General features: G+C 39.0%; 1 protein-coding gene across 2 annotated transcripts in view; it reads left to right on the top strand.

The window, feature by feature from the left end:
• Positions 1-1,865: 1,865 nt before the first annotated feature.
• LOC127454603 (AT-rich interactive domain-containing protein 1A-like) overlaps positions 1,866-20,514 on the top strand; it is a 40,060-nt gene continuing 21,411 nt past the window's right edge. Inside the window, exons 1-3 of one of the 2 annotated variants that reach the window (XM_051721913.1) lie at positions 1,866-3,068; positions 11,164-11,361; positions 12,568-13,170. In XM_051721913.1, coding sequence (XP_051577873.1) covers positions 2,169-3,068; positions 11,164-11,361; positions 12,568-13,170 — 1,701 coding nt within the window. In that variant the 5' untranslated portion in view covers positions 1,866-2,168. The remainder of the gene's footprint in view (positions 3,069-11,163; positions 11,362-12,567; positions 13,171-20,514) is intronic. The other variant, XM_051721912.1, reaches the window with a different exon arrangement.

The following is a 20,514-nucleotide window of genomic DNA, read 5'->3' as shown; positions in this document are numbered from 1 at the left end:
GCAGGCCTAATTTAGTCTGGCTTTTATGCAGCATTGCATCTTTACACAGAATTTTGAGCAGGGATAGAGCAGCCTTAACTCAGCTGCATAAAAACACCTCAAACGTACAGTTCACCCAAAAGTGAAAATCATCTCGTCATTTACTCACCTTCATGCCATCCCAGATGTGTATGACTTTCTTTCTTCTGCTGAAAACAAAGATTTTTAGAAGAATATTTCAGCTCTGTAGGTCCAAACAATGCAAGTGAAGAGTGATAGATTTTTTTAAAGCTATAAAAAACACAAAGGCAGCATAAAAGTAATCCATTTGACTACAGTGGTTAAATTCATATATTCTTAAATGATCTAAGGGATTTTGGGTGAGAACAGACCAAAATATATCTCCCTTTTCTCTGTACTTCTTGCCATTGCAATCTCTAGGCACAATCGGAATTTTAGATCGATTACACGTCCTAGTGCTTGACACATGCACAGAGCACTAGGGAGTGAAATCGAGCTTGAAATCATGATCGCCAAGGATACTGCTGATGTCAAGATTTATTGTGATAAAGGAGTTATATTTTGGTCTGTTCTCACCCCAAAATGTTAAGAATCGCCTTGGAAGACATTTATTAAACTATTTGAGTCTTATGGATTAATTGTATGCTGCATTTATGTGCTTTTTGGAGCTTCAAAGTTTTGGTCACCATTCACTTGCATTGTGTGGACCTACAGAGCTGAGATATTCTTCTAAAAATCTTCGCTTGTGTTCTGCCGAAGAAAGAAATTCATACACAGCTGGGATGGCATGAAGGTGAGTAAATGATGGGAGAATTTTCATTTTTGGGTGAACTATACCTTTAATATTTACAATGGAATATTTATACAATTGAGTAAGAAAATAACATTTCTCAGATAAAGGCTCACAAGTATGCACTTAAAAAACGACAAAGGGTATCTCCGTACTTCACAGGACGCGACTGGAGTTGGCCAGCAATGCTAGTGGCTCTGCATTGCTTGTGTGCTGTGCAGTTCTGCCCATCCCCCATACTGAGATACCAAAGCAGAGTTGTGCTGCTTTTGCAACCAGCAAAGCTTCAGCTAGAGTGAGAGGCAGGCAGAGAGAGAGAGAGGGGGTGGGGAGAGCAGAGAACGAGAGACGGTATGTTATTCTCCCAAAAAGATATTTCCCCCCAGAGATCCTTACTCTATCTCTTTTTAGATTCCAAACTGAACCACAGTATAAATAGATGGGCTTATTTTGTGATGATAATGTATTCTGCCTTTCAACCACTTTGTGTGGTTTATCTGATTTTCTTCTTACTCATGCTCTCTCTCTCTCTCTCTTTTTTTTTTTTCATTTTTCACTTCCTGCTTGCAGACTAGCTCAACCCACCACTAACCCTCCCTTCTCTTACTTTCCTAACGCATTTAAATCAGCACACAACCCCCTAAAACCCAATTTCTCTAGCATGTCTACAAACAGTCAAATTACTTTGTGTTGCCTATTCTGTTAGATTTATGTTTAATATATGTTTCAGTCGGTATGTGTGTGTGTGTGCTGACTTTGATATAAGAGGGTTATTATTTAATAGGCAATACTAAAACCAGTACAGCCAGCTGCAAGCCAAGCCTAGCAAGCATGCTTCATGGGAAGAAACCTCATTAGTGTGATTAAACCATGTGCAATAAAAATTCATGCAACTGGCTTTGCCATTTAATTCAGTTCACTATAACACAAAATCTCTTCAAGGTGCTATTTCAACCTTGCCGTTATGCAACGTCAATTGACCCCCCCCAACCTAAACCAGCCCCCCCCACTCCCTTCCCTGAATCCATTCCGCACTATGAAGAGAGTCCGAGCCATGTTTTACTGGTCTCACTGCACCTCAGTAAAATGGCTGTATCTAGCTGAGCCTCGTGCTGGTGTGATCCGTTCCGCGGCTGTAGTCTACTTCTGCAACAGAACCCCCCACAAATTCCGTGTCGGTTAAATTTCATTCTCCCGGAACTCAATTTACGGCGCTTTATAGTTTAAAAAAAGGAGCCGACGGAGGAGTCCGGATTCGGTCCGGCGTAAGGGGTGGGGATGAGTCGGGACACGGGTAAATTGATGTAAAACTGTTGTATTTACATTCAATGTTTAGCGTTTGATTGTGACCGACTCGCCGAGAGGGAGAGGGGGTATCATGGCTGCTCAGGTCGCCAGCGCTACCTCTCTCAACACCAGCCCGCCTTCCGAGCTGAAAAAACCGGATCGAGACCCAAAGGAGGAGTCGGTACCGGGGGAGAAGCAGCAGGAAAACAAAGAGCCGGGATTAGAGAGCGGATCTCCGGGTCGCGGGGAACTGCAGGACCGGGCCGATGTTGGAAATGCTGGGGGAGGAGGGGAGTCTGAAATGAAGAACGGGAATCCGTCGAGGGTGAACAATAATCAAAATGAAACTGCCGAACCTGAAGGGAATAACCACCCCGGTATGGTACATCACCACGCGCCCGGTTTTGCGCCACCTTCCTATGGCTACAGTCAGCACTACGGCCGGGCCCCTTTTCATCAACATGGCGGACAACAAAGCCCTGGCATGGCAGCTGCAGCGGGGCCAGGCGCGCTGTCGAGCAATATGATGGACCCCTATCAGCCCAATTCGCACGAACACGGCTTCCCGAATCACCAGTTCAACAACTACAGTCCGTTCGGGAACCGAAGCCCGTACCCAGGCCAGGGATACGGCATGAACTCTCCGCGCAGCGCTCCTCAAGCTCAGGCGGTAGGGGGGCAGTCAGCCAAGCAGCAGCCAGCAGCGGGAGGATCTATTGCTGCATCTTACAACAATCAGAGGTATAACATGGGAAATCCGCAGCCAACATCTACCCCAACTCTCAACCAGCTCCTGACCTCCCCGAGCGGTGCTAGGGGCTACCCAAATTTCCCACCAAGCGACTACAACAGCCAGGATGGTGCTAAGGGACCAGCAGATCTGGGCAGCGGTGGGCAGTATGGTGGGGGCCATCCGGGTTGGCAACAAAGGACCCATCACCCATCGCCCATGAGTCCGGGAAGTACCGGGCAGCCCCTGGGTAGAAACCAGGTAAAATGACTATTCTAGTGCAATTGAAAGCCCCATCTCTTTCCCTTTGCTCAAGTCATACGAGTGATTGAAACGCACTGTGTCTGCTATTGTCTGAGCTAGAGAGGCTATAAAATGGCTGCCTCCTTGGTTTTTCCAACCTCCACATTTTAACAGCGGCTATTTAGGCAGAAGAATGAAACTTTAGAAAAGTTAAGCTTCATTCACGGCTGTCCTTGTGTTGTAAGATGAAAAGCTTCGCTCATTATGTGCTGAGGTTAGATCTTCAAGTGTTTTGAAAATGCGTATTTAGCTCAGCCTGCTTCACCTCAGAGGAGGTTTTAACGCATTTAGCTGTTCGCATAGAGGCATATGTGATGTTTTATTGATATGGTTTATCCAGTATGCAATATTTTTGAGAAATACCAGTTTGGAGAAAATTAGCATAATACAAGAGAATATTTTTCTGTGGAGAAGTCGCGTTGTCTTGATTATTACGTTCAGGTCACACCTGTATAGTCGATAAATCTCTATTAATAATCCTTATTTTGTCAACATTTGATTTTAACCCTTTATATATAAAGTTAATAGTACATTTGTTGAGAAAAAGCTTAGTTTTAAACCGTGGACTGGATTTAATATATGTCTCCTTGCACACAGCTTGTAAACGCAAGCCCAGTGATTTGAGTAAGTGCAGATTGGTTTGCAGTGGGATTTGAATTGTGGAGGTAAAATCCTCCTGTCAAAGGCAGGAGACAGTTGGTCTTGGGTTGACATGCTCGCTGAGATCTGATTGGCTCTGCATTCTGTGCTCTTGGCCATTTATAATTGCATGTGATGTAACACTGGAACACTTGCTGATTAGTTTATGTTGCTCATCTCCCTCACTCATTGAATAGTATGGTGTTTCTATAAAATTTATGTTTTCATGCAAATAGATTGAATACCATTATATCAAACACAAATCTGTTGGTCTCGTGAAGTAGTTACTTTTTAGTGAAGTGTTGCTTATTAATCCATTAATTGATATTAATTGGTGTGTTAGAGGCTTGTGCACAGATACTGATGGTTTTTACTGTTTAAAAAACATGCATGATGTTACTGATTGGTTTGCAAATTTCATGTTTAATTTCTTCAAGGTTATATGGTTTGCAGCACCCTTAAAGTAAACTAAAATGGAGAACAAAACCTGCATTTTAAGTTGAAAACTAATGCTGACGGAGAATGAAATTCATTCATAGGGGCTTTATCAAAATATGATTGTTTATATGTCTTGGATATATGTAAACACTCACGCATTTTCATGTTTTTCAAGATAGATCTCACATTTGGTTTGGTGTGGGTCTTTCAGTTTTGTTGCCTTGCAAACTGTGTCTGGTATTTCAAATGCATCAGAACTTATTTGTTTTAAAAGCTTTTTCTGTTTTTCCTGAAAAGGACTTGAATTCAGTCACAGACCAATTGGAAGCAATGATGTGACATTAGCTGTGACCCAAATGACGCACTATACATTATGAACTTACACAATACATTTTGCACTCAGCTATGTAGTGTTTTTTTACAACACTGAAGCATTCGCCATTTAACAGCTGACGGAAGTTACGTTTCAAACGGCCTCTAGCTTTAGCGCGTTAGCCAATCTCAGTTCAACACCTATATCTCGAATAATGAACATATTCACACAGAGGGGGGGTGATGATAAAGCATTCAACTCCCATTTGTAGTTAGTTGCCACATTCTTCATTATTTGCAATATAGCGCAACAGTGCCCGCCCACTTTATCAGCCATCTGGGTATTTTTCTCATTCATTTTTTCTCATAGGTTTTCATAAAATCCTCCATAAAAAAAGGAAAAAAAAAAAAAGTTATAAGCCATAAACCAAAGCAACCAGCTCTTATGTAAATCACAACATCACAAACTTTGTTTTGAAGCAAAGAAATATTTGAAAATCTGACAAAAAGACAAAGGTACAAGACTGTGTACTTACCGTCTTTCACAAGGGCACGGACCACAATCCCATGAAGCATTGCAAAAGATGTCATTAAAAAATTATGGGAATATATAAAACTATTAATTTTGAGTTGTTGATTATAAATATAGAAACAATATATTTAAAGTTTATTGCAAAATATTCAGATATGCACAAATGTAATTATTATATATGACTAAAGGTAGTGGTCAACCGATATATCGCCGAGGCCAGTAAATAGGCTGATATTCTGTTTTTTTTTTTTTTTTTTTTTTTTTAATTATCGCATCGGCTGATACATTTTCCCATTTGGCCGTTTTGTTTCTTGAGGGCGCTGAAAATCTCCTGCTTGCATGTGAAGTGACTGAGACATGTAAACAACCAGTCACATTTTGTTTTGTTGTTACGTGCCATCGTGTTACTGCAATAATAGACTGGTGTGCAACACAATATCATTTAAACGGTCCACATTTCAGAGCCGCGAAAGACTCGTATGAGCTCATAATGATGAAGTGCTTGCCTGTTTCATTCTCCCTCTCTCCACAACAGTCACCTGTAACTTTTAACTGTCTTGTCTAATGATAAAAAGGCAAATATCAATAAAACTAATATCATATACCATCTGCAAATATGCGCATATCTCGTTTAAACAGATGTAATAAACCAACCTCACACAACTTCAGCAGATCCAGCATCCTGTGGAACGCTCAAAACTCTTCTTCTAAAGCACGTATTCTAAAAGTCTCTCCTCAACAGTTCCCTGTAACTTCTTTTTAATGATAAAAGGCTAATATCAATAAAACTTCTAGTATATACCATCTGCAAATTTGCAGCTATCTCGTTTAAACAGATTCACGAACCTCACGAAAATCCAGCGTTTTTCCTTCCCGTCGAGCGCTCATCTAATATCTTCCTCTGAAGCGCGTATTCTATCAGCCAGAATCAAAACTTCAGGATCACAAATTCCTCTTATTCACAAATCATGACGTTCACTCCGTGACAATCCAAGCATGTGATCCATGCCGTTTAAACTGTCAGTAGAATGCTGCTCACACTGGCTCCGCACAAGCGCGTGAGTGCAACTTCAAAGTAAAAGCGCTTCATGTGCGCTATAAGTAAATGTCATATTCGCTATGCACTGTATGTGCAAATGGTTTGATTCAAAAAATGTTGAGAAAATGCGATTGTAACGCATACTGATGGTTTCAGTTGAAGCATATACCATAGCTAAATAACCTTGTTGCTCACAGAAGGTCTGTCTTTAAAATTTGTAAGCTATCATTAAAAATCAATTAATCTATGGAAAAAAATGTATGTGATATTTTTTTTTTTTCTTCCTGAACCAGACTGTTGTGCTCTATTGTTTGTCAGACTTGCATCACAGCCAGGTAACTCCAACCCTTCCGCTACGTACGGCAAGCCGAGTGCACAAAATGTCCAACATTCCACACTCTGTTTGACGGTTAAAGAAGTACATCATCCCGGGTACTTGTAGTAGACTTCTTTTTGTTGTATTTTCAGCGTTAACGTAGACTACTACTCGCACTGCTTACACTACATAATGTAGTGTAGTGTAGAAATGTGCGGTTTAGGACACACCTATTGTGATATTCCACTTATTATTACTCTCTCTTTTGCTGCACTTGTGTGAAACAATCAGAACTTGTGAAGAAGTGATGTGTAATGCCATTTAACAGTATGAAAATACAGCAGTCAATTGTTTTGTGTCAGAAATCTCAGTTTTCTAACAGCCACACAGAAAATTTGATAAACTGACCGACGTCTTGGAAGAAATCCTTTTTTTTTTAAATTTTTTTGGTTGGGTGGTGGGGATCATAAAATCTAGTAAAAGTCAGAGTCATTTAAGATTTGCATTGCTATTTGACAATTTGTTCCTACATATTTCCACTCTATGGTAAAAAATGTGGATCTGTTTTCAAGCCGTGTGGGGTTAGCCATTCCAACAACTAAAGCTACATCTTCATAGTGTTACCGCATCTTATTTCTAGGTCTTTCAATGTTTTTTGATGGTATTTGATTAATTTTAATGTAGCTTTAGATCTCCTGCTAAAATAACGTTTTAAATGTAGATGTATATTAGGTTATGCTTATTTCAGGTTGTGCATGCTGTCCTGCCTTGCCTTCAGTCAGTTTGTAAGTGCTCTGTTATCCACCTCATCCCCCATGGCCAATCAGAGAGCCCGTCCAGCAGTGTCTCCTGCCAAAGAAGCCCTCACTTTATCTTATGCAGATTAGCCATGTGCTGCTTTTATTTATTTTATTTTCCATTTGGACACTGGAAAATGTCAAGAGCGGCTTGCCCTTAGTCATTTCACACTTTTAAAAGTTTACCATAGGAGGCATTCTTTCAAGGTTTGAATTCAAACCAAATTCAATACAGACATCCAAGATAAGATATCAGGGGTGCAAATCAGATGCAGTGACGCACTGTATTTTTAGTTTTTATTATTTTAATGTTTCCGATGATGTGGTACTGTTTAGACTTTAGTTATTTGAGTCAGTGCCCATCTGCGAAAAAGGCAAAGGCTGGTGATGAAGGCCAGCTGCTTGTGCCGTCCACTTTTACACGGCCTTGTCTGACAGAATGGTCAATTTTATGAATGTTGAATATGACAAATAGTACAAAGGGATTGATGATTTAAGTGTTACAGGCTGACATCTCATATTAAATGTTGTCCAATTGGAATCTAGTTTTGACACCAACTATAAAATGTAAAGGGTCATTGTAACAGTTCTGTGTCCAGCACATTAGTCAGGTATGCATGTTAAGAAATCATCTAGATATAGAGTGTTGTGTAGGTGATCTCTGTGGAGCTTTTAGTTGGCTGCTTTGTAAATTTGTATTGGCCTGACCGTTAGGGTTTAATTTTATTTTCATGTTGATTTGATTTAATGTAGATAATGAAACGGCAAGGATATGGCTAAAAATATGCTAAGATTCATGGTTCTGAATTTGTATGTGAGTGTACTGGGAGGCAAATTGTTATGATCGAAAAGATGCAGCACTTGTGCCCTGTTCATGTTTGATGTGGATGATTTTTACTCTCAACAAAATGCTTGAGTAAAGTAATTCTCTAAGAAATTAATGTATGGTCTGTTTGAGAGTGTAATTACTTAAATGCTGCTTTTGTCTAGAAGTCACCCTGATTTAAACTTTGAGATGAACTTGGGTATAGACTGCTCCCCAACTGAAAATGTACAGTGTGTTGTAGTGATGTTTAGCCACTGCTGTTGGGTAGTGGATAGTTATTTTCCGTTTAGGTGAATAGTTATGATATAATTAACTTGTTAACATTTAAAAATGATGAATTTATGCTTTAAGAAAAATTCAGTGTTTAAAGACACATGTTTAGTGTTAAAAAAAATAAATAGCTGGATGTACAGTACATGCATTACTAATTGGAAATAAAATTCAGCTTCATAATGGACAATGCAAACTTTAGTCCATATTTTATTTAACATTTGAACCAGCCAAAATACCAGTTCAACGTTAAGACGACTACATTTTGAGATTCTGCAGCCATTATTTATAACCTGCCATGTTCTGCATTTACCACGAGTGGATTTGGGCAGCTCACTGCAATGATTGTGAAGATTATCCCCAGTATTTACCAACTGTATAAAAACATAACTGATATTCCAATTTTACAACTTGAGCTCTCATCCTGCTACTTATGTACAGCGGTAGGGATGTACCGAAATTCAGGCCGGCGATCATTTTCAGCCGGAAATGGCAATAAAATATATATAAAAAAAAAAAAAAATCAAGCCTGAAATTTTTTGCAGAAACCATTACTTTAAAAACCAATAGCAGAAACACTCACATGGAGACAAAGCATTGTTTTTGTTGAATATTAAAGTCCACATCCCTAGAAGTGAAGTGATTGCTCTCTTGGTTGTCAACGCATTAATAAATAACGTTTTCCAGTGCTCCGGTATTGTGTTATTGTGTGCCATGGTCATTACTGCCAAGCTTCAATGTGAAATAAAAGAAGCATAAAAGCACCATTAAAGTAATCCGTATGACTTGTGCATTATATTTAAAGTCTCTTGAAGCCATACAATAGTTTGTGAATATAAGTCTGCATGCGCAGGGTGCTTCAGTGAATGAGTGCTTTTCTGTTGTTGACACACAAACACACACATATACAGAGAGCATGTGCATGGCTCATGATGCATGCACTGCTGTTTTCAGCACTGCGACGTGCAATATGTGGGCGCTCAATATTAACTCCATCTCAGATGTAGATGCTTTATAGTTTGGCTTGCTAAAACATGCATTAAGAATGGGACCGATGGAGCATTTGACCTAATGAGAAGCATATTAAAACCACCGTGAACTAGCCTAGGGACAAGTTCTTCCTGAAGCGCCTATATAAAATCCAGAGGATTTTGAAGTTAAGGAATTACAACTGAAATTGTATTGTATAATATAACTATTATTATTATTAATTTTGTATTTTTAATATTATTGTAATTGCAAATTAAAAAAAAATATTTAAATTAATTGAAAACACATACGGTGGTTTTCATACTGGGCACATTTGCTGCGGTCTGAATCTGAGTGCTAATGTTCCTGGCGTCCCTTCTAGCGTTGATCTAGTTTCAAATTCTTTCAGATTCGGTCAAACCCCGGTGATTTTCTGTCATCAACTTGCGTCATCACAAACGTGCACATGATTGACAACACAACACGGGTCACTATATTTGTTTGTTTTTTATTAATTTGGTGTCATTATGCACACCAGAGTGAACAACACACACCTCTGTGCGTCGCATGCCATAATTCAGCAGATATGCATGTCTGGGAGAAGGAGACTATATCTGATGCTCACAAATGTTTTTGTTTTTTTTGAGACAGCTGGTTGTGAGCAATGTATTTGCACTGTTGTTTATGTTCCCCTGCCACACATAATGCACATGTGTGTGTTTTTGTGCAGCAGATGTTATTATACTTAAACTGGCAAAAAACAAGTTATTTTACTTTAAACAAGTGCGGACCTGAGTACAGGTTGCATTCACACTCATGCGAACCGTGGCACAGTTCTATTGCAAACCGAGCTCAGACCATCGCTTACAGGTAGTCTTGGGTTCAGTACCTCGGTTCCCTCACCGGTCCGCAAAACAGCTTTCATATTATCAATTTTTATGTGTGCACAGTCCTCTGTTTCGGACTACATTGCCAGTGTGAAAGCCCCCTTAGAGATCCACTAAAGAATCTATTCCACATTCCAAGTCCACACACAATGTGAAAAAGAAAATGTGGCAATTGAACTGGCTTAAGGTTCACTGAAGATTTTAACTGGGATTGTTTCTGCATTATCCAGTAGAGTAGTTAACGAAAAAGGTTTTCTTAATGTGCTACACATTTTTTATGAAATTTGTTTCTGTCTACTCTATTTTATAATGAAATGTGTAGTTATAGAGGTTTTGATGCATCCCTAATAATAACATTTAGAATTGAATTATTCTGGACAGTCTAATTCAAAATAATAATTTTCTGTTTTTGTCTCAGTGTTCCCAGATTTTGTGGTTTCGACCAAGAATATTCAGTTAGGTGCATCACTATACAGCAACTCTCATCTCATTGCAAGTCAAGCTGGACCTCTCCCCTCATGTCATTAAAAACCCTGTGTCATTCATTCAGTGCCAAGATTGCCTTTACGAAAAAAGGGAAAGCTGGCTTGGCCGAGGCTCAAGCAGAGCTACAGCTGGGATGTGTTAAATATTAGGCAGACTGCCCTCCATTTGAAATGAGTTATATATAGCACTGTTGACTTCCTTAACTAATGCTGAGCAAGGTAACGGTCAGGTTAATAACCGTGGGAATCGGAGGCAAAGTGTTTCTGCTGTCTCTCTTTCCCTTCTCATTTTCCCACTATCATTTCCCCTCTGGCTGTTCTTTTTTTTTTTTTCTTTTCATTTTGTCCTTGCAGTTTTTTTTTTTTTTTTTTTTTAACCTTGCATTTTTAAAATCAAATAGGCCTGTTCAGCTCTCAAGTGTAAGAGTGCAGTGCAGTATTTAAGTTTTTCGTGAATTTTGAAAACTTTAAATGCTTATTTTCCTTGTTTTCATACTGTGAGTTGCTCAGAGATCTCTCCTCTTTTGCTCTCTGGTTCTATAGACTCCAGGTTCCATGGATCAGATGGGGAAAATGAGGGGTCAGCCATATGGGTCAGGTGGCCCTTACTCCCAACAACCCCATCAAGGGGCTCCTCCAGGGGCCCAGCAGGGGCCTGCTTACCCAGGCCAAGGCTATGGGCCACCTGGCCCTCAGAGATACCCTATGGGCATGCAAGGACGTATGCAGTATGGCCAGCAGGTTGGTGTTTTTTCTCTTAAGTCAAGTGTATACATTGAATTAACTTGACATACAGACAGTTTTCAGATATAGACTCTCTGAGGATGGCATGATTATGGAAGTGATGCTGTTTTTCCTTTGCTATATGCTGCACACTTGTTTTTATAGAAGAGAATGTTCTGGAAATTAAAAGTTGCTGAAATAAAGATGTAATATTTATGCCAACCAGTTATTGTTGGTGTATAAATTATACTGCATTGCATACTTTCAGTTGCATAAATATGACAGGTATTGCATGATAGCATTATAATTTTCCTTCACTGTAATTACACACTGGAGCTAGTATCAATATTTCAACATTAGTATTCTAAAGGACTTCCTAGTAAGGCTGTGTATAGATACAGATTTCCCTGTTTGATTCGATTCCTATTAACAAGCTCTCGTTCTCATTAAATCATTCCCGATTTTATACAGTTCTGATTCATTTGAATATAGTTCAGTTATAATGTCCATTTTGCTTGCATATGAAATAAATGGTCTCTCAGCTAATGCTGTAAAACATACTCTACATCACGGAAATTTTGATTAAAAAAATTAACAACGGGGCCCAGACTATGCAGTTCCATTACAATATATTTAGCAGATTTTAAAAATCAACACAACCAAAACTGATGTAAATTTAAAGTGAAAGATCAATCATTGGATTTTAAATATTCCATATTGGGATTGTTCAAATGAAGATTGATTAATCTGAAAATGTAATATTTTTACCCAATCCTACCTCCTAGAATTTTAAATAAGATGCATTACTTCTAAAGTTTGAGTAGCATAGCTGCACAGACTCTAAATGCCCTGTCTGTATTCAACAGATTTAAAGGGAAAATTAGTTTCACATGAAGTCTGTTTGTTAGCAATATCAGATTTTGATGCAAAACATAACAAAAATAACAATGTGTCGCATCGTGATCGAGGCATCGTGGGATCTCAAGCCATTCGCACCCTTAGTAAATATTTACAAATATAATGCTGCACAAGATCATAGTTTACAGTAAATTGGCTACATTGTATTTTCCCCTTACTATTTATGGAGCATAGTATCATACTATGAAGCATGCAGATGAAAGGAAGCCTTTTTTTATTTTACTCACATGCTGTAGAACCAGTAAGTGAGTGTAGGAAATGCCGTGAGTGTATTGATCTGTAGTGGTATCCTACTTGTTTGTGCAGATGCCATCATATGGACAGCAGGGAACAGGTGGCTTCGTGCAGCAGGGGCAGCAGCCCTATTACAGCCAACATGGCCAGGGGCCTCACTCGGGCCAACAGCAGTTGCCATACCCCCAGACTCCCCCTGGACAACCAGGTCAGGGAACTTATTCACAGCAACCTCACACCCCCCAGCCATCTGGCCCACATGGACAGGCTGGTCCTCCTTATCAACAGTCCCACATGTCCCAGCAGCCTCAGGGGCAGATTCCCGGCCCCTCGCCTGGTCCATCCCAGTCCCCGTACTCGCAGCCCACAGCAGCAACCCCCCAGTCTAGTCAGTCTCCCTATCCCCAGCAACAGGTGCCACAGTCCCAGACCCCACAGCAGGGCAACTCCCAGGTTCCTCCTGCCTCTCAGACCCAGCCCAGCTACCCACCTGGTCAAGGCCCCCAGCAGCCGCCATCACAGCAGCCACCACAGACGCCCACTTCTGCTTCTCAGCAGCCTACAGGACATGGTCAGATGCCGCAGGGCCAGCCCACATCGTACGCCCAGAATCCACCGCAGCAACAGCAGCAGCAACAACAATCGCCGTTTCAGCGGTTTGCCCCACCTCCACAGGTAACTTAGACCTTACTATTTCAGTATGAAAGTGTTCTTGCATGGGTGCAGGCAGGGCTTATGCTGCCTAAACGTGCTATCATAATTTCCCACTTCTGAAGTCATAAATATCAGTAAGTCACGTTCAAGTGCTTTTTTGTCAGAATAGGAAACATGGAGGACGCCAGGTTCGTTATTGCATATTTCTTGGAACTGTTATTTTGACACTGAAGTAAAGCTGTTCAGCCGTGACGTCAATTTATAGGCGAACCCGGAAGGCTAAGTTCCTTCTAGGGCTGGGCGATAGGATGATGTAATTGGATATCGAGAGTGACTTACAAAAATCCCGATGCCGATTGCGAACAGACGATGATTGACAATATCTGGAAATGGCAAAACCATGGATCTGGGAAGTCACCAAATATATTAAACAGTGGCCAGGTGTAAAACTAGCACCCGCCACCCACAAAATGCGACGAGGCTGAATCCAGTCCGTAAGCTCCTCGTCCAAACGTATTTCATGCGTGGGTAATTTTGCTCATCTACTCGCAACAGGCGGGCGACCTAAGGACGTCTCGGAGTGACACATGACAAGAAATGCTGTTAGTTACAAAAACACATGCTTGAAGAAACACACCTTATTATATTTTTAAGAACAGACAAAAGAAAAGTCATCAACGCTTGTGTCTGATTCGCTGTTTGTTAAGAGGCGTGCAGCACGAGCCTGTCATGTGGAACACGCATGTTGGAGTGCAGCGCAAGCCTGTCTCATGGAACAAGCGCATGTAAAGAGTTTTCACTAATTTTTAGTGTTTCATTCGTCTGAAAACTGTTTGCAAGAATAATGTCATCTATGAGAATGCTGCAAATTATATCCGATCATCTCGGGAGGTGCTGTGAGTTTAGTTCACTGTATTTCCACACGGTTAAGATGCATTGTGAACACAGCTCTGCAGGTTCAATAATATATATCTTTGTATTAGAGAAACAAATACGAAAGTGATTAAATCATAAGTAATACAAGACACATTCACCTTGAACCTAAAATTGAGTTTTATTTTTTCTTTAGGCAGCATTAACTGTATTACCAAAACGCAATATAAACACAAATTTGATGATAACACATTTGGCAGCATTATTTTGTAACACAAGGGAATTTATTAGGCTTATTTATTTTGATTATTGTTGTCTTTACATTTATAATTGTCTTTAGTGCTTAATCTGTAGGCTGTTAGTAATTTTCCTCCTGGTGTCGTTGATGGATGCTTGCATGATGGCAAATGGAGCCGTTGAAGATGGTAAATGTTTGTATTAGTGGAGGTGGTTAAATAAGATTTTTGATAATTTTATTTTATTGCTTTTTCGTTTAAAGTGCAATTTGAATTTGAAATGTCTTATGTTTTTCGTGTTTCAATAAATGAATAAAAATGTTAAAGTAAAATCAATAAAGCAAAAAAATTCACTGACCCTCGGCTAATGTAATCAGATATCGTGATATTTTTTTAAGGCAATTATCGCTCATATTTTTCACATATCGCCCAGCCCTATTTCCCTCAGGAATTTGCTATGGGTTTTTAAAATGGGGTTTTTAAATTCACACTGAGTTAAATAAGGTCTGTTGTGAGCATACTTCAAATGTGACTTTTGAAGCCGCCATGTTTTAAAAAATGGTTGTTGCTAATGAGTTGCTAGATAAGGACCTTAATGTAATGTTGACCACAGATCTTATTTTACTCATAAATCCAAAACTGCCATTTTAAAAACCCATAGGAAAATCCAGAGGGAACTCATGGCTTCAAAATGCTTGTTCTGGGTTTTTGGACTGCAGTATGAACAGCTCTATACAAGTTAGTCAGCTTGCCGATGATAATTGAATTTTTCACTACAGAATAATTTACTACAGAAAGCATGCTCACCTCAACCATATTGAAAGTTTTTCTCACATTTCGGGTATCAAAATTATGTGTATCCCTGATGTAGTTTTGACTTGAGGGGGTGTTCATGTGTAACTTCCAAATAGGAAACTCGTATCTATGATCATTCCAATAGCAGACGAAGGCTGCACTAAATGAAACCATGTTTGCAACCCATTTTACAGTGCACTCAGAGTATTCAGACCCCTTCTGTTTTTCACTTTTTATGTTGCAGCTTTGTTAAAATGCTTTAAATATTTCTTTTTCATATCAGTCTACACTCCATACCCCATGACAACAAAAAACAGTTTTTTGATAACTTTGCAAATTTATTAAAAAGAAAAAAACCGAAATATTATATTGACCTAAGGATTCAGACCCTTTCCTGTGACACTTGAAATTTAGCTCAGGTGCATCCCATTTCTCTGGATCATCTTTGAGATGTTTCTACACTTTGGAGTCCACATGTGGCAAATTCAATTGATTGGACATGATTTGGAAAGGCACACACCTGTGTATAAAAGGTCTCACAGCTGAAAATGCATATCAGAGCAAAAACCAAGCCATGAGGTCAAAGGAACTGCCTGCAAATCTCAGAGACATGATTGTGTCGAGGCACAGTTCTGGGGAAGGCTACAAATTTTTTTCGGCTGCACTGAATGTTCCCAAGAACACAGTGGCCTCCATAATTCTTAAATGGAAGAAGTTTGGAACAACCAGGACTTCTTAGAGCTGGCCGCCCGGCCAAACTGAGCAATCGGGGTGGGGGGGGTGAGGTGAGGTCACCAAGATCCTGATGGTCACTCTGGTTGAGCTCCAGAGATCATGTGTGGAGATGGGAGAAACTTTCAGAAGGACAGCAATCACTGCAACACTCAGTGGAGGGCTTTATGGCAGTGTGGCCAGATGGAAGCCTCTCCTCAGTGCAAGACACATAATAAAGCACCTAAAGGACTCTCAGACTGTGAGAAACAAGATTCTCTGGTCTGATGAAACGAAGATTGAACTGTTTGGCCTCAATTCCAAGCGTCATGTCTGGAGGAATCCAGGCACTGCTCATCACCTTCGCAATACCATCCCAACGATAAAGCATGGTGGTAGTAGCATCATGCTGGGTTTTTTTTTCAGCGGCAGGTACTGGGGGACTGGTCAGGGTTGAAGGAAAGCTGAATGCAGCAAAATACAGAGATATCCTTAATGAAATCCTGGTCCATAGCACTCAGGACCTCGGACTGGGCCGAAGGTTCACCTTCCAACAGGACAATGACCCTAAGCACACAGCCAAGACAACACAAGTGTGGCTTAGGGACAACTCTGTGAATGTCCTTTAGTGGCCCAGCCAGAGCCCAGACTTTAAGCCAATTGAACATCTCTGGAGAGACTTGAAAATGGCTGTCCACCGACAGTCCCCATCCAACCTGACAGAGTTTGACAGGTTCTGCAGAGAATGGCAGAAAATCCCCAAATCCTGGTGTGCAAAGCTTGTCGCATCATATCCAAAAACTCGAGGCTGTAATCGCTGCCAAAGGCGCTTCAACGAAGTACTGCGTTAAGGGTCTGAATACTTATGTCAGTGTGATATTTCAGTTTTTTTTTTTAATACATTTGCAAAGTTATCAAAAATCTGGTTTTTGGTATGGAGTGTAGATTGATGTGAAAATAAATAATTTAAAGCATTTTATCATAAAGCTACAACATAACAAAATGTGAAAATGAAGGGGTCTGAATACTTTCTGAATGGACTGTACTTCCATAATGTAATGGTTTTCTGAGTGAAAATGAGAAAAAATGTTAGAGCAGAACTCTATTTTATCCATCTGCAATTGATTTTTAAAGGATTATGAAAAGTAGGGCCGTATAATTTCTGCGACGCTGAAAACAAAAACGGAATTGCAGAAAACACGAATGGAATTGCGGAATCCAGTCACAAAACGGAATTAACTGTAAAACGCTGAATGTCACAGAGTTCGACATATGTTTGGATAAAATCAATGTATTCTCAAATCAAATTAAAACCATGAAATGTCTTAGTGTGATTATTAAACCACAAAAGGCTGAGATTGAATTAAGTATAAGCTACAGTCTGAATGTGCTGAGCGCTTCATAGGGAATGTATAAAGCCGGCCGCTCATACAGTTACGCCTCATAAGCATCACATGTGCACTGTTTTGGTAAGAGATGACAGACTGCAGAGTGTGCATTAACCTTTAAGCGCGCAGCACATGCTGACTACTGTATATTTTATATAATAAAATCACAGCCTTTTCCAGTTTAATAAGCAAATTTAAGCCATAAAGCAAACTGCTTATATCGAGGCGTGAAGCTGTCGTCATACAAACAGTACAAAGTGCTTAAGTCAGTTTTCCACCATAAAAGCTCAGTTTAACTCCACGTGTGAAATTAAAGTGTGGCAGAAATATACTATGACTGTATGGTAAAATGTAATACTCAATGTATTAATAAATAATTATATCAATAATAATTGCATAACAATAAAAATGTATAGGCAAGAGCTTCTTGTGCTGTTGAACTGAATGAAGCACACACACACAAAATAAAAAAATAACTCCAATGTTGTGTTTTGGATTTTGCTGTAAGGATGTCTAGAAGCACTTCATTTGATAAAAATAATGTAATGGTATGTTGAAAAGTAATCATTCTGTTGTTCATTTTATTAAAATTCAATGAATTCATTTGATTAGACAGTTTTTTTTTTCTGTGATAACATTTTTATTAAACTTTAAAACACTCAGTTCAGAAAAAATAAAATCGGAAACACACACACACACAAAAAAAAAAACGGATTTCATTGGGCCCTATAAAAGTGGTCTCTATGACAAATGGCGATGTCAGCTGAAAAGGAAATTTTTAGAGGTGGAGCAAATTATTACATTTTGATAAATTACGAAGACAAACATTATTTTTCTTTGGAGTAACATGCTGCACCAATGAATCATTCATTAGACTGGGAAAATGTATTAAAGTAAGTGGGGACAGTTGACCCTTCGCTAAGCTCTGCCCCCCTTGGTTACAGTCGCTCGCTCTGACAAGCTCTGCAGAACTTCCATTGGAATGAATGGGAGATTACGGTCAACGGTTTTTGGCTAAATATTTTCATAAACAGAATGGATAATATTCTCAAGTGGGCTGGAATGAAGAGTGACATTGTAAGGCATATTTATTAGTTTTTTTTTTTTTTGTAAAATAAATTGTTAAATTACACAGTAATTTGATATGAAAACTTTTGAGACTGTGAATCCGAATAAAGGCGAACGATTATCACAGTCACTTGAAAAGAAAAGCGTAATTTCTTGGCGATTACACACCTGATAACATTAAGTGAAAAGAACTGCTTATAATGTCTCATAATACACACACTTTATTGCTGTGAACTCTTTATTAACTATTAGCATTTACTAAGACCTGAAACAATACATAAATTAATGTTAAGTTATTAGCTTTGATTTACCTCAGAGCAAATGTTGGTGTCCTTGCTGATGTTATTAATGTTCATTTGGGAATGAGGGCTATAACAGTTCAGTCCATAGTATGCTCTTCTCGACATTAAAGAATGGCTTTAAAGAAAAAACACTGTGTGTATCCTCTCTGGGTACCTCGTACAAATGACCCGGCAACAAAATATTTTAAATTTCTATGGATCATTTTGATAAAATCCCGCTTAATACTCCTCAAACACACATCACTCCCGTAGGCTCTCGTTGGAAAATGGAATAATGGCAGCCCGGCAACAGTTGCTAAGACAGGATTGGTCAGAAATTATTTTAAGGCAGGGCTTAGCAAAGGGTCAATTTTTATCAAGTGTTGACTTGAAGGATCTGGGTTCAATGAAAGTGAGTTACTGAGATCTTCTGTCACCATAATGACCTTATGTGAGGTATTTAACTTCAGTTTGTTCCAAGGGATTGTCCAAAAAGAAAAAAAGGATTGGTTGAAATGCATAAGATTACAATATCGGGATATTACACATAATAGGAAAACTTGTTTTTTTCTATTTGTTTAAGCACAGACTAAGTAAACAAACTGTTTTAGCTGTTTTATGAATGTTGAAATTATGTGAGTTATGTTGAACTTTCTAAAGTTAATGGTTAATTTATGTTTTTATCATTTTTATTTAGAGCTGCCAGAATTAAGGCGTTAACGCATGCGATTAAAGTTTAACGCATTCATTTTTCTTAATCGCGATTTACACATTTACGATTAATACAGCATAAACACTGGTGTAAAGGGCGGAACCTTTGTAATGTGTCTGCCCGGAGTCATTACAGTGACGCGCACGCCACAAACACACCCACAACAGCGCCAGACCCTTCTACCAAGATGAGCCTACAAGCCTAGCATAAAATAGCATAATGTGCGGTCCCATAGACATTCTGTGTGCTGTACTGTCTTAACATGCTAGTTGACTGTTATGCTCTGTCCTATGATGGACCCTGTCAGTGATAAAATGGAGAAATGAGCTCTTGGTGCTATTTGATGTACAAAACAAGCCCACATGGTAACCAGATCTTAACTATCACCAAATAAGACGCAGAATGAGATGTTTTTGTCTGCAATCACTTTTCATGGTAAGTTCAGTGCTCGATGCTGTCGTTGATGCTCTGATGCAAATCATGAACACATGATTGCTGTAGAAAAGCGGATAGCCACAGCAACAGGCAGACTAATGTTTTGGAGGATGAGAGTTTAAGAGATTTAATGCCCATTGCAATGAATATGCAACCAATGGGGAACTAGTTCTTTCAATTAGTCAAACTCCCACTTAGACTTTGGGAAACATTTAATGTTACTTCAATTGGTGCTATTTTAGTGCATTTTTATCTTTATACTGTGGAAGGCTTTGTTTGGACAATTTTAATAAAGCATTGTATTGTTTCATATAGTTTTGTTTTCTTTCCTAATAAATGCATTTTGACACTAGATATAGCGTCAAACCTCAGCACTTTCAAAATGTTTGTAATTTTTGTAATCTTGATTAAAATTTTTGACTGACAGCACTATTATTTTTACATTTTATAAATGTCTTAGTTGGTACTAGTAATTTTCCACCTGTTGTAGTTGAATGAAATTTGTTTAATGGCAAATGGGGCTGGTGGAGAAAGTTGGAGACAGTAAATGTTTGAACGGTTGTTTATATACGGTAATGGTAAGAAGTGCTTTGCTGATGTGAAATTGGAATTTCAACTAGTAAGAAATCAAATTAATTTTAGATATCCATAATTGCATTTGAATGGGTGTGAATGACAGATCATTGTGAAATCTACTTGTGAAAATGCAGTTATGGATATCAAGAAGTACAGTTTTTCCTAACATTTATATCAAGAATGTGTATTCCTGCGAGTGATAACGTCATTTTTGATATCAAGAATTAAAGGAATGTTCCGGGTTTAATACAAGTTAAGCTCAATTAATACAAGTTAAGCTCAAATGCATT

Source organism: Myxocyprinus asiaticus, chromosome 16, assembly GCF_019703515.2.
Source record: "Myxocyprinus asiaticus isolate MX2 ecotype Aquarium Trade chromosome 16, UBuf_Myxa_2, whole genome shotgun sequence".
Lineage (NCBI taxonomy): Eukaryota > Metazoa > Chordata > Actinopteri > Cypriniformes > Catostomidae > Myxocyprinus > Myxocyprinus asiaticus.
Note: the sequence above shows the minus strand (reverse complement) of the source record. Positions and strands in the feature narration are given on the sequence as shown.